This window comes from Gorilla gorilla, chromosome 4 (genome assembly GCF_029281585.2).
Source record: "Gorilla gorilla gorilla isolate KB3781 chromosome 4, NHGRI_mGorGor1-v2.1_pri, whole genome shotgun sequence".
Taxonomy (NCBI): Eukaryota; Metazoa; Chordata; class Mammalia; order Primates; family Hominidae; genus Gorilla; species Gorilla gorilla.
The window spans coordinates 23450808-23466835 of record NC_073228.2 but is presented as its reverse complement, the minus strand read 5'-3'; the positions used below and the strand labels follow the sequence as shown (position 1 = coordinate 23466835).

Genomic DNA, 16028 nt, shown 5'->3' with positions numbered 1-16028 from the left:
AGTGCTAGCATTACAGGTGTGAGCCAGCGTGCCCGTCTCCCAAAGGTATTATTATAATAGGTATCAGTAAAGGCTGTAGCTATGTGAATTTCTTAAATCTCTTCCTTCCTATGCTATGTGATTTTTACATAGAAAGCAGCATTGTTATGTACATGTACCGCTAACATTTGTTTCTTGACATAAGTTCAGAGCTGTGACTTCATCTTGACTACACCTAAAACCAAAACCACTGAGTAAGATTTTTTCGTTATGTGAAAGTTCTGCCAATTTTGCTTAAGTAGCTGTGTGATTTTAAAGGTTGCCACTAGATGGAGGGCTTTTTTTAATCTTTGTTAATCTCAAATGAGTTAACTGTTGATCCTTATCATTCATGGATTCTGTATTTGTAATTTACCTACTTGCTAAACTTTATTTGTAACCCCAAAATCAATAGTCACAGGGCTTTTGCAGACATGGGTTGGGAAGTGAAAAGTTTGAGCCTCCCAACACGCATGTTCCCAACTGAGGTGGAACAAAGGGATGCTCAGCTTTGTTTCATCTTTCATACTGTGAATAAGTGTCCTTTTCTTGGGTCTTTTTAGTGCCTTTTTTTTTTTTTTCATTTTTGTATTTTTTTTTGTTGGTGATTTCACTATTAAAAGCCCCTAAGTGTAGTGATGAAGTGCTGACTAGTGTTCCTAAGTGCAAGAAGGCTGTGTTGTGCCATATGTAGAAAATATGTATATTGGGTGTTTCTTTTAGGTCTGGGTTACAGTGCTGTTTGCCATGAGTACAATGTTAATTAATCAGTGTATATTAAATAAAGTGTCTTAAACATGCGTTAACATAAAACACGCACACAGCAAGATTATGTATTGATCGGTCAATAAAAATATAACTAGAGACTCCCAGCATCCTAACCCTGTATTTCCCCTAGGAGCAATGTTCAGTATTTGCTAATGCAGTGTTTGTGGTGACTTTATGGAACATAAAACTAACTCGGAAGAGAATGACTATTTTTTTTGTAATATTCAAACTCATATTGTCTTCCTGACTTTTGAGAAGGCTAAAACGAATTCTTCCAGATGCCTCTTTCCATCAATTTACATGCTGTACAGTTCCCGTTCATTTTTTAGTTTGCTGTCAGTAGTAACTTGAAAAGTTCTCAGAGTCAAGAGACTTTTTATTTCATGGGACGTAAACAGTTCAAAATGAACACGTTGGAAGAACTCGAGTAAGAATGAAACGGTTGGTTTTCTGATATTTTTGAGAAATGAGTCTTAATTTTGTTACTAATCAAAAAGTAATGGAAGGTTGAAAGATAAGTGAATAATAAGGTAGGTGTACCACATATCATGGTGAAATTCAAGCCTATTGCTTTCTGTTTGTAGAGTGCAGCAAAATGTGTATATAGGCCATTGGAAAACCAGTCCTTCGTTATAGGAGGTGGTGGGTTTTGAGGTAGAGCTGTAGCCTACTTTCCTGAGAGTCTTATTTGGAAGTCCCAAACCATTTTGTGCTATTCTTTGAACGTTTTTACCTAGATATTTTCCCATTTCTGTGTGTGATCTCCTGGTTCTTCATCCACAGGGAAGAAACAACTTGAAGCAGGAGAGACAGTGAATGAAGTGGGGAGCCCTATGCTGCAGTAGGGCCACAACAGTTAAGGAAATCTTTGGGATTAAGGTTTCTCTGTTAAAGAGTTGATTTAAAAAAAAATTTTTTTTTTTTTTTTTTTTTTTTTTTTGTATTTTTTTGTAGAGACAGGGTTTTGTCATGTTACCCAGGCTGGTCTCGAGCTCCTGAGCCCAAGCGATCTGCCTGCTTAGGCCCACAGTGCTGGGATTACAGGTGTGAGCCCATGCCCAGCTGATTTTTTTTTTTAAGCAAACAAATTTTGACTTCATAGATTGGGTGGGATACTGTTGGGTTTTGTGTTACAGTGAAAAGAAGACTTTGGAATAGGTCTAAACCACTAAATTGTGTGATTTTGCTTACTCTCTCTGAGACTTAAAGTTCTTCCGTGCACATTGGAGGATGGGGGTTGTATCTGTGTTTGAGAGGATTGGAAACCTGTGTGTTGCTTCTGTAGCGTTGGTGAGTGCCTCACCTGGTCAGATCTCAGTGAATGGTAGTGATTTTAGAGAGACACAAAGTCCAGGGGCAGCATACCAGTCATGTGGGGGTACCACGGGGTCAGAAGTGTTATTTGTCCAGTCGAGGCTATCTTTGCTCACACTGCAGAAAACTTGGAGACATTTCTGGTTCTTGACCTTGTACTCTCTTTAGTGACAGCTCCATTCTACTCTCATGCTTACAGTATTTGAACTCTGGCCTTTACTGGAAAAGTTGATTTGATGAAATGAGGCATTTTTACTTTTGTTGACTGACTAGTCACTCCATGGAATGAAGACCTTACTGTCCTTTGTGTTTTCGGTCATTAATTATGGAATAAGAAACAAAGCCTCCTATTAAAAGGAGTTTCAGATATCAACAAGTCAGTAGGGAGAAGGTGGAGGAGACAAGGAATCCCTACTACGCTTTCTTCTAAGGGAGGCTTCAATAAAAAACCTGACTTAGTCTTTTTTGAGCCAGCCGTCACGGGGAGGGGCATCTAGAGGGCCTCACCTTTCCACATAGCCCCTTTCTTCTTTTGGGGATGGGCCGGGGACAATCCTGGGGTCTTAGGGAAGAAGATTGTGGTTGGTGGGCTGTGGTCAGCCTTGGCTCTTTTCCTGCCTTACTCCAGGCTTGTGTCCCTGCTAGGCCTGTTCCCATGCCATCCTGACCTTGGAGGACTTTCCTTTTTTTTCCTTCATTGTAATTATTTATTTTGTTACTGGCTGCTTAGTGTGACATATTTGATGTTATTTCTATTGTAATACTCTTCACATTGGAACACTCCTTTTCTGATATTCTTAGCAAATCCCTCTTTTATTTTTGCCACTTGTAATAATATCTCTAAAAAGTTACTCCAGGACCGGGCAGTAGGGATTACTGATTCAGATGGGGCCAGTGACTAGAATATGAGTAGAAAGTGTGAGGTCTAATTTGAACCTGTCAGAGTTACTGTTGCCTGCGTTGGCCCAAAGTGCAGATTTTTAGTCAGCTTGTGATAGGCCAGGTGTTTTGTCTGGACCAGGAGTTATCTTTGACTTGTAGATAGAATAAGGATCCGGAGAAGTCAGGTATCCACTTGATGTCCTTTTATTTGACTTGTTACCTTTAGTACTCTCCTGGGATCAAGGCTGCCAAGCCTGACCTATACCCAGATTTCCCAATGCACTCAGGAGATCGTCGGTGGCCTTGATGAAGCCAGTGCTTTTTGGGAAAAACGGAGCAAGGCAGTGCACGACAGAAGCGGTGCACCAAGGAGTAAAGATCCAGTTCCGTGGGCCCCACTTGCTGTTTGAGAAAATGTCCTGCTTCCTTCCTAGCTGACTTGACTCCCAGCAGTAACAGGTGGGGGTGAGGACGCAGGGTCGACACTCGAGTCCACTGCTCTGGCTCCAGGCGTGTTTTCTGAAACTGGACTCTGCCAGCCCTTAGCTTGTCAAGTTAGCCTGGCCAGAGTCTGGGGCCGATTGTGCCACTGGGCCGTCGACTATGACACTCTGTTGTCCATGGGCCACTATGCACCCCTCCACTGTCCTTAGGATGGTTTGGAGCCTTCGATCCAGGGCAAGGAGGTGGGGTTCAGTGAGGACAGGGCTGAGCTGGTCTTCCAGCAGTGATTCTCGCATCACATCGCTGAGTCTGTAGTCGGCTTGGGCCAGCAGCTGCAGGTGCAAAAGTGTCTTCTTTTTTATCCTGAAAAGACAGAGTTATAGGAACCAAATAAGCAAATGTAAAGAAAATAAGTTGCCTGAACTTCTTTCCCCACAAACAGCTGTTGTAGCTGATACTCTTGGCGCCTCTCCTTGTGTCTTCTCAGGCACATTTTAATGGAAACCAGGTAAAAAGGGAACAAATGAAAGGCAAAATCCAGTATCCTGCCGTCCTTTGCCCAATTGCGATTTGGTCAAGAGCCTGCATAGCCATTTGTGCTCTAATAATGGTGATGCTGGGCTATATGCATTTTCTCTGACAACGCTAAGGGAATCAAAACCAAAGTGATACTTAGGATTTTTCAAGGAGATTTAAAGCTAATGGGAGAAGTTTCTAGTAGGTGAATTGATGAGCTATTTGCTGTCTCAAAATCCCCCAGTACTGCCAGCCTTTAAGTTGTTTCTTGCTAACTTTATTTCTGTGTGTCAGATTTTAAAATCACAGAGATGAAAATGTGGTAGGACCCATCTTTAGGATTTCAGTTTCTTTTTATGTGGGGATCTGACTTGGACTCTGATGTGTAAGCAGCTTAATTGACTTTTGTCAAAAACAGGTACTGCTCATCCAGTCCTGCTCCGGAGGCAGGGAAGGGAGGCCAGAGGGAAGCATGTTTAAATTAACCTAAGACATAGATGAAGAATACTCATGCTCTGCTCCGAGTTTTCCAGCTGGAAACAAATGAGATGTTTTTGCTAGGTGTGAATATCATATTTATAATTAGCTCTGCATACTGCAGCTGAGCAGGTGGTCAATTTTACAAGCCTGGCTGAAACACTGGAGAAGTGTGGAAGTAAGTTAGACATTCTCTAGAGAAATGGTGGCCAAGCAAGGGCCTTCGTGCCTTCTTCCAGTATGCACAGGTTTACGGGACTTTAATCAGGGTTTTACTTAGATGGTGATCAAGTAGTAATATTTATGAGCCGATATGAATGCTGGGCAAAGCAGAGGTCTGATTAGTAATATCAAAACCCAGCAGACTGCAAAAATAGGTGATTATCTGAGTGGGTCAACGATTAAAGTTGGCAATTGAAAGGTTTAAAGGATTAAATCCTAATTCATCCTATGTGGAAGGATGAAAAAGACAAAACGTTGTGGGGGAAATTTTGATAGTTGTAGTACAGTCATGAATCGCGTAGTGATGGGGATATGTTCTGAGAAATGTATCCTTAAGCACAGGTTTTGTCACGGTGTGAACATCATAGAGTGTACTCACACAAACCTAGATGGTGTAGCCGCCTGCACTCTTAGGCTATATGATACTGCTTGTAGGCTACAAACCTTTACAATACAGTGGTGGATAGCTGTGTATATAAACATAGAAAAGATAGTAAAACTGTAAAATGCAGTAAAAATACCATATTATTAATATAATCTTATGAGACCACCGACATATATGCAGTCTGTCATTGGCTGAGATGTCATGCAGTGCACAAATGTGTAAGAAATAAGGTGATTCATGTCATTCTACCCACTTACGTCCTGGACCAGTGAAAACTGATGAAGCCCTTCAGACCTCGGCTGCAAGCAGCATGAAGGGTCACAACTGTTACTTGCCTGTATTATCTGCTGCAGGAAAACTTACATGCAGCACTGGGAGAGAGGCGAGAGGATGGAGATTTCATCATGGGAGTGTCGTCCGAACCTAGGAGGAGAAACAGGCTTTTATGGGTGGCCGGCAGCATCCTTCACATTCCCCTGAGGCTTCCTCTCTCCTCTCAGCATTTTGTGAATCAGAGATTGGGGTAAAATGCCGGGGATCATGGCAGCTGCCTCTCCAGCCCCTCTCCCCAGTCAGATCACAAAAGCCTCTGTACAGAGATGTTAGAGCTAAGCAATCCTTCATTCATTCACTAGCTGCAGAGGGCCAGCCACTGAGGATGCACCTTGCTCTCGAAAACCTCACCCTATTTCACTAGAGGGCACACGAGTGCTCTCAGGCTGGAGGAGGATCAAGTGGTTCTTGCAAAGGTAAAGAGAAAGAAGGAAATGGAAGAAGCCGGGCTCGAAGGAGACAAAGCACGTGGTGGTGGAGGCCCTCATTTGCAGGGCGTCTGTTTCCCCCGAGCAGCTGGCTGCACAGAGCAGCACATCTGGGAGAGGGGAGTGTTGAACACACGTGGGGAAGCTCACCCTCTGGCGTTGTCAAGGTGAATAAGGAACCCATCATCCCCGAACTTGGTGAACATCTCATAATGGTGCCGGTCCATATTCCCTGTGAAGGAGGGGAAGACTTAGCTGGAACCAGCAGGCCAGGGGGACAGGTGCTCCTGACCTGAGTTCTCTCCAGGGAACGGAGGCCTGTCATCACTTGAGAGGCAGGGGTCTGAATGAAGCTGGGCCTCACACTGTCATTTCCTCAGGGCCATCTGTGAAGCAGCCGCAGGAGGGAGAAGGAAACGAAACAAGCAAACCCTAAATGGACTGGTTTCAAGTCTAAGGCTTTCACCCCTGCCCCTGCCCCTACCCCAGCCTTTGGCCAGAGATTTGAATGTGCAGAAAGTCACCTTTGCACTTCGTGTATGTATTGACATTGGCTTTCCTCAGCCCAGAGATCCTCAGCTGAGCCTGGTTATAGTAAACAGACACAGCTAAACTTCCTGAAAGGCACGATGATGAGCCAGCTGTCTGACTTGCTTCCGACCTAAGCTCCTGTGTGACAGCCACCTTCATAAGTGTCTCGTCTCCCTAGAAGTCCCTGTGGGCCTGGAAGGTGGAATTACTAGTCTTGTGTGTCCGTGGCCTCGCCTGAGGCCCTCCCTGCTACATATTTGTGTACTTTCTTCCCTTCCTACCTGGTTTCCCCTCACTTGGTGAAGTGAACATACAACTTCCAATCTGACGCCCACTCAGGCCCGTGGCAGGGTGAGATGCCTGCCTTATGAGTGACGACCCCTTCAGCTTCTTCCAGTTCAACTTTGAAGAGAGGGGAGTCTGTTACCTTCTGTCCTCTGGGACCTCCGCCACTTCTGAGGCTGTGGGAGGTGCAGAGTTACTCAGTCCTCATGAACCAGGTTGTAAGTTTGTGCTCAAGGTCACAGGGAACCCCAGCCACACAGCAGAGCCCACTTCTGCTGGGGACCTGCGTGTGGGGACCTACCTATCAAGAAGTCGAAGACGGCCATGTCGATGACATTGAGGAGCCGCTGGCTGTTGTTGTACGGGTAGATCTGTTTCACTGTGTCACAGTAAAGGGGATTGACCTCCCACCTGAGGGGGAGAAGAAGTCCTGGGGCTGGAAAAGCCAAGATGGCAGGGTGTCGGGGGTCTCCCCGCACCTCCCCCTGCCCCCCAATCCCTGCCTCCCTGATCCTGCCCTGGGCTGGTGGCAGCTTCTAAAATTCAGAAAGGCCCTGGGCAAGGACGCGTAAGGCTGCATATTCCATGTGGTGAGAAGGTCCTGGGTACTTTAAGTCTGGTGGACACTAAACCCATGGTTGGGATACTGTGTGCCAGAGGGGAGAGGTCGGGGCAGGCAGGAAAGGAGGGGGCAGTGACCCTCACCTGCTTCCTCGTCCCTCCACAGTCCCTCTCACCAAGCTTCTTGGACCCTGCGCCACTCATAGCACCTCCATGGGCTGTTCCTGCCCTTTCTGTCTCACACATGGTTTTCTGCCTACAATGCTCCGATGCCCATTTTCATCCGAGGGCTCTTCTCAGCCTTCACAGAGTCCCTTAGGATCTGTCATGTCCTCCAGAAATTCTGCCTGGTTACTTCTTTTCCCACTATGATCATGATGGCTTGACTGATGGATCGATTCACTCAGTCAGCTAGTGTGGAGTACCTGCTATGTGCCAGGGAGGGTGCTAGGTCCTGGGGATACAGCAGTGAGGTCCTTGGTCTCCCAGGGCTTGCTCAGGGGAACCAGGTGTCCCTCCCATGGGATTCTCGTGTGCTCCTTGGTTATAGCAAGTGCTGTGCTGTGTTTTCGTGATCTGGCTACATGTCTGTTCTCCCCACTAGACCAAGGAGCTTCTCAAGGAGAGTCTGAGTCTTCCATTTCTGTATCCCATAACACCTAGTGTTGGGTATATGGAAGGTTCTTTAGAACTGAATAAATGAACTAAAGGGAGAGAACAGACCCAGGCCTGCTGATCCCAGGATCAATATGAAATGGGGCAAAGGAGTATTGAGGCAGCTTTTCAGATTCAAAAGCCAAGCTAGCAACAAGTCCCTGGTACAGGGTCTGTGGCTACTGTCAAGGACTGGGCTGTGTGGCCTGGGGACCAACTCACTCCTCTTTTCCTGCCAGTGTGTAGGAGCGGATCCAGGGGTTGGGCACAGACAGCCTGGGGGCCAGGTTGAGGGACGGCAGGAAGGCAGAGAGGGAGCCCTCCAGCAGGTGTGGGTTGCCACAGACAGCATACTCCGTCTTGCACATGTATGGACACTTGGCGAAGAAGCACACGTTGCTCGCTGGAGGATGGGGAGGAGAGAGGAGAAGGAGTAAGTGGACGCTCTGGAGGCATGACATCTTCCTGGCCTAGGAAATCCACTGGGAGGGAAGGGAAACCCTGAACTCACAGCTCGGGAAGAGGCAGAAGAAGAAGGAAACATTGACTTTTCCGGAAGTGAGGGTGTGAATGCTACTCGGCTGGACCTCCTGGGTACCTGCTTTCAAATGTCCCAACCTCACTGCATTCTATCCTTATGAGTAGAATACTCTTTATTACTCTGGGTGGATAACCTCTGGTTCTGGGGAGGCCAGCGTTGTAGGGTCAATACCCACACAGACTAGGTAGCATCTCAAACACAACCTTTCCCATCCAGTTCATCTTGTGTTATGGTCAGGCAGGCCATGGTGGGAGTGTCTTGCAACTTCACACGCCCATCCCAGTAATGGATAGTGCTAGCAGCAGGGTGTCAGGCCACTGATGAATGGAGGGGTGGACACTCTGGCTTACCATCTACTCAGACCCGGAATATCACTCGGGCCAGTACTCTACCTGGAGAGACAAAGAAAACACTCTGCAGGATTTCATTCTTGGTGACCTCTAGGATTTCCTTGGTGACATTTACTATCCTCCCCACTGTTGGCGGCACCCGTCGGAAGTCCAGAATCCTGCAAGAGAGGAAGCTCTGTTCCATCTGAGCGATGATCAGGGAGTGAGGAGGAGGGGTTTTGTCCCCCGACCAGTGCATATTAGGAATTGGCTGGTGTACCCAGGAGGGTGGCCAGTGAGACGTGACTCTGCAGTGTTGAGCTGGTAGTGCCCAGGTCAACACTGGGCCTTTAAACCTAGGTCTAAAGGAGTGGAGATGGAGTTGACAATGAATCCTTATTCCGTCAAGCCTCCTGGGCAAACCTTCCCACCATCCCAACAGTGTTCTTTGTCAGTGCTTCTCATATTTTAATGTTCCCGTGAGTCACCTGGCAATCTTGTTCAAATACAGGGTCTGATTGAGTGGTTCTAGGGTGGGGCTGAGATTCCTTATTTCTAAAAAGCTTCTTGGAAGTGCCCATGACGCTACAGACCACACTTTGGGTAGCAATGACTGAGCAAATAGAGGGAGTGGAATGTTTAGGAATGTGCTTTCACCTAATATCGTAACAGTGAGACTTTGGATAAATAGGAGTGGGTGCATTCTCCTCGCTCTCAGATCAGGAAACTAGAGCAACTGCCCCAAGCAGCATGGCGGGAAGCGTGTTCTTTGTAAATTGTTCTTTTCGTTGCATTCATTAAAAGGCCTTGTGTTTTTCAATCTGGGGGGTTGCATGGGACATTTTGAGTTCAAAGACACCACGATGAGGCACGAAGAAGATAGAAAGCCAGAAGGAAGAAATGCCAGGGAGTTCCCACCTGAGGGTCTGTCTAGCCACCCCTCCCAGAGGATTGGTCCTTATAGGCAATGCCATCTCCATGGGGCCAGACCCTACCTGTCCAGATGGAAAGCTGCGATCTCAGCATTGTGTCTCTGAAAGTCAATGAAGTAGAAGAAGTCCACTGGTGTCTCCTCATCTCGCTGCTGTCTGGAAGGAAGGAAGGAATCACGCCCTGGACTCAGACTTCAGCTGGGAGCCTGAGAAGAGAGCTGATGAGCATGACCAGCGAGAAAGGAAAACGGGCTTTTATGCTTTTCATGTACACACAGGCAATGGCATGGCAAGTCAGGAATGGCCTGTGGCTCCCTTTGCCAGGAGAAGACAAGCAAAGTGGGAGGAGACAGGCTTCTTGCAAGACACTGTCCTGCAGGCACCACCAACACCAAGTTTCCTGCTTAAGAAGCTTTGGTGACAGTGGCTGATTATTTTCAAAACCCAGCAGTTGAGAGGGAAGGAATAGACATTCTTCTGCAGGTATAAACAGAAGAGAGGGGAATGGTTAGCAGAACCAGAGGTAGTGCAGATCCACATGTCCAAGGATGAAGAAAGGTGGGGTATGAGCCAGGGATTGGTAATGGAAAAGTGGCCCAGAAATGCAGTTTAGTATGCTGGGGTTGAAGAACAGAATAGTTCTGGGTCTTAGGGGGATGTGGGGGAAATACGTGGACCATCATCCCCTCAGAGAAACACAGCTGGATCATGAGGCCTGGGGGCAGCTGGTGCAGAGGATATTGATTTATATACATTAAATCTCTAATGAATTCCTGAAAAGTGCCAGGCTGCCTGAGAGTGGTGGGGCCTGCTGGGTGTGTACATTCATGAAAGTGCTTTTTAATCATTAAGGGCCTTGTGGTGTGAGTTCTGGCCTCTAGGCTGACTTTGCCTCGAGGCTAATAAACATGGAAGGATGATGATCTTCGAATAATTTTATAATCCACTGTGTGGGACTGTTATAACGACTGCAAGGCGATTTAAATGTAAATAAACGTAATGTTGCAGAAATCTATAAATAAGAAGCACTGGCAATTTAAACTGTGTTGCGTATTTTGCCAACAAACACAAGTCCTGGAAACCACAGTGAGGTGCTGCCAAAAGTAGAGATTCTATTTTAAAAGGTGCAGCCACAGTTACAGCACAACCCTCCGTGCTCAGGCCTGGCCAGCTTCTCATCATCATCACTGGATGTCCAGGCTAGCAGGGACAATCCCTCTTCCCAGTCTCGTTTTAATTCCTGAGTCCCATCTGTAGGAACATATCATCTTTCAGACACCTCTTAGGGGCTTCTAAAACATTTTCTCATTTTTGTATGACGTAAGATAAGAAGTAATTTTAAATTCAAAGGTTGTTTTTACTTTGGATCAGTGCTTCTCATACTTTGAGAAGCACTAATGCACGTCTCATTGTACATTATATTGTATACATTACATTTTAAAAATATAAATCTTTATGTTCCTAATGTATATTTTCCAAAGTTAAAGTTCTACATTCTCTCTTTAATCAGAAAAAAATGGTGTTCACCTTAAATTACTTACAGAAAAATACAAAGCACATACTTTTTCAAGAAATACATTTTAAAATGATAGTATTTTAGAGTTTGGACTGAATTTTATAAAAATGTAGATTACACTGTGTTATGGTATAAAAATAGATAAAATTGGTCCTGTCACTGAATGTTGGAGGGTTTTGCACTGTATTTGGGAAAAAAGCTGGCTAATTGGAACAATTTTTGTATAGACACACTTTGGAGATATTGCAGGTTTGCTTCTAGACCACCACAATGAAGCAAATATGGCAATAAAGTCATTCATGCACATTTTTTAGTTCCCCACCCAAGGCATAGAAAAGTTATGTTTTATTATACTGGAGTCCAATAAATATGCAATAGCATTATGTCTGAAAAATGTATACATCTTAATGGAAAAAGCACTTTATTGCTAAAAAATGCTAACACTCATCTGAGCCTTCAGCAAGTCATAATCTTTTTGCTGACTGACTGGGGTGGTGGTTGCTGAAGGTTGGTGAGGCTGTGGCAACTTTTAAAAATAAGACAGCAATGAAGTTTGCTGCATTGATTCACAAAAGATGTATCTGTAGCACGCAATGCTGTTTGATAGCATTTTACCCAAAGTAGAACTTCTGTCAAAACTGAAGTCAGTCCTCTCAAAGCCTGCTGCTGCTTTATCAACTAAGTTTGCATAATATTCTAAATCCTCTGTGGCCATTTCAACAATGTTCACAGCGTCTTCACCAGAAGTAGATTCTATCTCAAGAAACCACTTTCTTTGCTTATCCATAAGAAGCCACTCCTTATTGGTCGGGTGCGGTGGCTCATGCCTGTAATCCAAGCACTTTGGGAGGCTGAGGTGGACGGATCACAAGGTCAGGTGATTGAGACCATCCTGGCTAACACGGTGAAACTCTGTCTCTACTAAAAATACAAAAAATTAGCCAGGCATGGTGGCGCATGCCTGTAGTCCCAGCTACTTGGGAGGCTGAGGCAGGAGAATTGTTTGAACTCAGGAGGCAGAGGTTGCAGTGAGCCGAGATTGTGCCACTGCACTACAGCCTGAGCAACGGAGCAAGACTCCATCTCAAAAAAAAAAAAAAAAAAAAAGAAGCAATTCTATCTGTTCAAGTTTGATCATGCAGTTGCAACAATTCAGTCACATTTTCAGGCTCCACTTCTAATTCTAGTTCTCTTTTATTTCCACATCTGCAGTTACCTTCTCCACTGAAGTCTTGAACCCCTCAGAGTCATCCATGGGGATTGAGATCAATCTTCTTATAAACTCCTGTTAATGTTGATATTTTTACCTCCTTCCATGCATCACAAATTTTCTTAATGGCGTCTAGAATGGAGACTCCTTTCCAGAAGGTTTTCAAATGACCTTGCCCAGGTTCATCAGAGGAATCACTAACTGTGGCAGCTATAGCCTTATGAAACGTATTTCTTAAATTGTAAGACTTGGCTGGGTGCGGTGGCTCGCGCCTATAATCCCAGCACTTTGGGAGGCCGAGGCGGGCAGATCACGAGGTCAGGAGATCAAGACCATCCTGGCTAACACGGTGAAACCCTGTCTCTACTAAAAATACAAAAAATTATCCGGGCATGGTGGCCAGCGCCTGTAGTCCCAGCCACTCGGGAGGCTGAGGCAGGAGAATGGCATGAACCCGGGAGGTGGAGCTGCAGTGAGCTGAGATTGAGCCACTGGACTCCAGCCTGGGCGAGAGTGTGAGACTCCGTCTCAAAAAAAAAAAAAAATGGTAAGACTTGAAAGTTAGAATGACTCCTTGATCTGTGGGCTGCAGAATGGATGTTGTGTTAGCAGGCATGAAAACAACATTAGTCTCCTCGGACATCTCCAGCAGAGCTCTTGAGTGACTAGGTGTATTACCAATGAGCAGTGATATTTTGAAAGGAATCTTTTGTTTTTTCTTTTTTCCCTGAGCAGTAAGGTCTCAACAGTGGGCTTAAAATATTCAGTAAACCATGCTGTTAACAGATGTGTGGTCATCCAGGCTTTGTGGCTCCATTTAGAGCACAGGCAGAGTAAATTTAGCATCATTCTTGAGGGCCTGAGGATTTTTTGAATGGTAATTGAGCATTGGCTTCAACTTAAGTTCCCAGCGACATTATCACCTAACAAGAGAGTCAGCCTGTCCTTTGAATCTTTATCATTATTATTATTATTTTTTTTATTATACTTTAAGTTCTAGGGTACATGTGCACAACATGCAGGTTTGTTACATATGTATACATGTGTGTCCTTTGAATCTTTGAAGTCAGGCATTGACTTTTCTTCTCTAGCTATGGGGAAAGTCCCAGATGGTATCTTCTTCCAATAGAAGGCTGTTTCATCTACACTGAAAATCTATTGTTAGTGTAGCTACGTTCATCAATGATCTTAGCTAGATCTTCTGGATAACTTGCTGCACCTTCTCCATCAGCACTTACTGCTTCACCTTGTACTTTTATGTTATGGAGATGGCTTTTTTCCTTAAGCCTGGTGAACCAACCTCTGCTATCTTCCAAGTTTTCTTCTGCAGCTTTCTCACCTGTCTCAGCCTTCATTGAGGAGAGTTAGAACCCTGCTCTGGATTAAGCTTTGGCTTAAGGGAATGCTGTGGCTGGTTTAATATTCTATCCAGATAACTTAAACTTGCTCCATATCAGCAATGAGGCTGTTTTGCTTTCTTATCATTCGTGTTTAGTGGAGCAGCGCTTTTAGCTTCCTTCAAGAACTTTTCCTTTGCATTCACAACTTGCCTAACTGGCACAAAAAGCTTAGCTTTTGGCTTACTGGCTTTCAACGTGCCTTCCTCACTAGCCTCCTGAATAATTTCTCGCTTTCCATTTAAAGTGAGAGATATGACACTCCTCCTTTCATGTGAACACTTAGAGGCCCTTGTTGGGTTACTAACTGGCCTCATTTCAATATTGTTGTGTCTTAGGGAATAGGGAGGCCTGAGGACTGGGAGAGACTGGGGGAACAGCAAGTTGTTGGAGCAGTCAGAACACACATTTAGGCCAGGCGCAGTGGCTCACACCTGTAATCCTAGCACTTTGGAAGGCCAAGGTTGGCAATCACTTGAGGCCAGGAGTTCGAGACCAGCCTGGCTAACACAGTGAAACCCCATCTCTACTAAAAATAGAAAAAATTAGCTGGGCATGGTGGCACACGCCTATAATCCCAGCACTTTGGGAGGCTGAGGTGGGCGGATCACCTGAGGTCGAGAGTTCGAGACCAGCCTGGCCAACATGGTGAAACCCCGTCTCTACTAAAAATGCAAAAATTAGCCAGGTGTGGTGGGCGGTGCCTTTAGTCCCAGCTATTTGGAAGGCTGAGGCAAGAGAATTGCTTGAACCCAGGAGGCGGAGGTTGCAGCGAGCTGAGATTGAACCATTGCACTCCAGCCTGGGCAACAGAGTGAGACTCTGTCTCAAAAAAAAAAAGTTTGAAATATTGTGAGAATTACCAAATGTGACACAGAGACACGAAGTGGGCACATGCTGTTGGGAAAATGACACCAATAGACTTGCTTGATGCAGGGTTGCCACAAGCCTTCACTTTGTATAAAACCTAGTATCTGCAAAGTACAATAAAGTGAAACGCAGATACAGCGAGCTATGCCTGTATTTGTTTTTTGTTTTTTTTGTTTTTTTTTGAGACAGAATCTCGCTCTGTCGCCTGGGCTGGAGTGTGGTGGCTCGATCTTGGCTCACTGCAAGCTCCGCCTCCCCGGTTCATGCCATTCTCCTGCCTCAGCCTCCCGAGCAGCTAGGACTACCGGCACCCGCCACCATGCCCGGCTAATTTTTTGTATTTTTAGTAGAGACGGTGTTTCACCGTGTTAGCCAGGATGGTCTTGATCTCCTGACCTCGTGATCTGCCCGCCTCAGCCTCCCAAAGTGCTGGGATTACAGGTGTGAGCCACCGTGCCCGGCCTGCCTGTATTTGTTTTAACTGACGAGGCAGAGATGTATTAGGCTGTGCGTTATGTTAATTTATTTTCCTGCAAAGGAAATGCTACAGGTTCTAGCAGTTTTTCCTCCCTGATACAAAAGAACTGAGAGTGGAGCTCATCCATTGCATATTAGCTTCCAGTTTTAAAAAATGAGAGACATCCGGCCAGGTGCATTGGCTCATGCCTGGAATCCCAGCACGTTGGGAGGCCAAGACAGGGGAATTGCCTGAGGTCAGGAGTTCAAGACCAGCCTGGCCAACATGGTGAAACCCTGTCTCTACTAAATATACAAAGTTAGCCAGGTGTGGTGGTACACATCTATAATCCCAGCTACTTGGGAGGCTGAGGCAGGATAATTGCTTGAACCTGGGAGGCCGAGGTTGCAGTGAGCCGAGATAGCGCCACTGCACTCCAGCCTGGGCAACAAATGCAAAACTCCATCTCAAAAAAAAAAAAAAAAAAAAATTAGAGACACCCTATTGTGCCACATAAAAATTTTGCTCGGAGAACAGAATCTATGGACCTGGTGATTTGTGGTGCATTTGCAGATTTATCATTACTTTTATGCTTCTCATTAACATCTCCTGTTTCTCTATCAGTATTCCTTAGGTTGCCTCTCTCTAACTGGGGCTGTCTTTTGAGTATATATTATATGTGCTCGACTAACTGTAACAATAATTTAAACTCTATAACAACCAGAACCTCACTGGTGGCTCTCGTGTTCAGCTGAGCATTGTGCCAAAGAGTCACATGTCTACTCGTGGAACCTCTGCTAATTGCCATGTGTATTTGCTGTTATAGCTCTCATTTCAAAGAGACACAATGTATTTATTTACATATTTTAGTACTCTATATGTCTGAATACAAGAAGAGGTCTCTCCTGAAATTGTCCCTTGGAAAGGAGTCTCTATATTCAAGTCCTGGCATAGTTAG

General features: G+C 45.3%; 2 protein-coding genes across 4 annotated transcripts in view; one reads left to right on the top strand and one right to left on the bottom strand.

Annotated features, from left to right (window-relative positions):
• The window catches only part of PRKAR1A (protein kinase cAMP-dependent type I regulatory subunit alpha), a 39560-nt gene that overhangs the window by 22190 nt on the left and 1342 nt on the right, over positions 1-16028 (top strand). The gene's annotated exons all lie outside the window — the stretch shown is intronic.
• Positions 2885-16028, bottom strand: part of FAM20A (FAM20A golgi associated secretory pathway pseudokinase) — a 69149-nt gene continuing 56005 nt past the window's right edge. The window contains exons 5-11 of one of the 2 annotated variants that reach the window (XM_004041101.4): positions 9684-9776; positions 8752-8867; positions 8041-8221; positions 6905-7014; positions 5938-6019; positions 5390-5449; positions 2885-3789 (exon numbers count right to left, since the gene is read on the bottom strand). In XM_004041101.4, the coding sequence (XP_004041149.2) occupies positions 3525-3789; positions 5390-5449; positions 5938-6019; positions 6905-7014; positions 8041-8221; positions 8752-8867; positions 9684-9776 (907 nt within the window). In that variant the 3' untranslated portion in view covers positions 2885-3524. Of the gene's footprint in view, positions 3790-5361; positions 5450-5937; positions 6020-6904; positions 7015-8040; positions 8222-8751; positions 8868-9683; positions 9777-16028 lie in introns of both variants that reach the window. The other variant, XM_063706151.1, reaches the window with a different exon arrangement.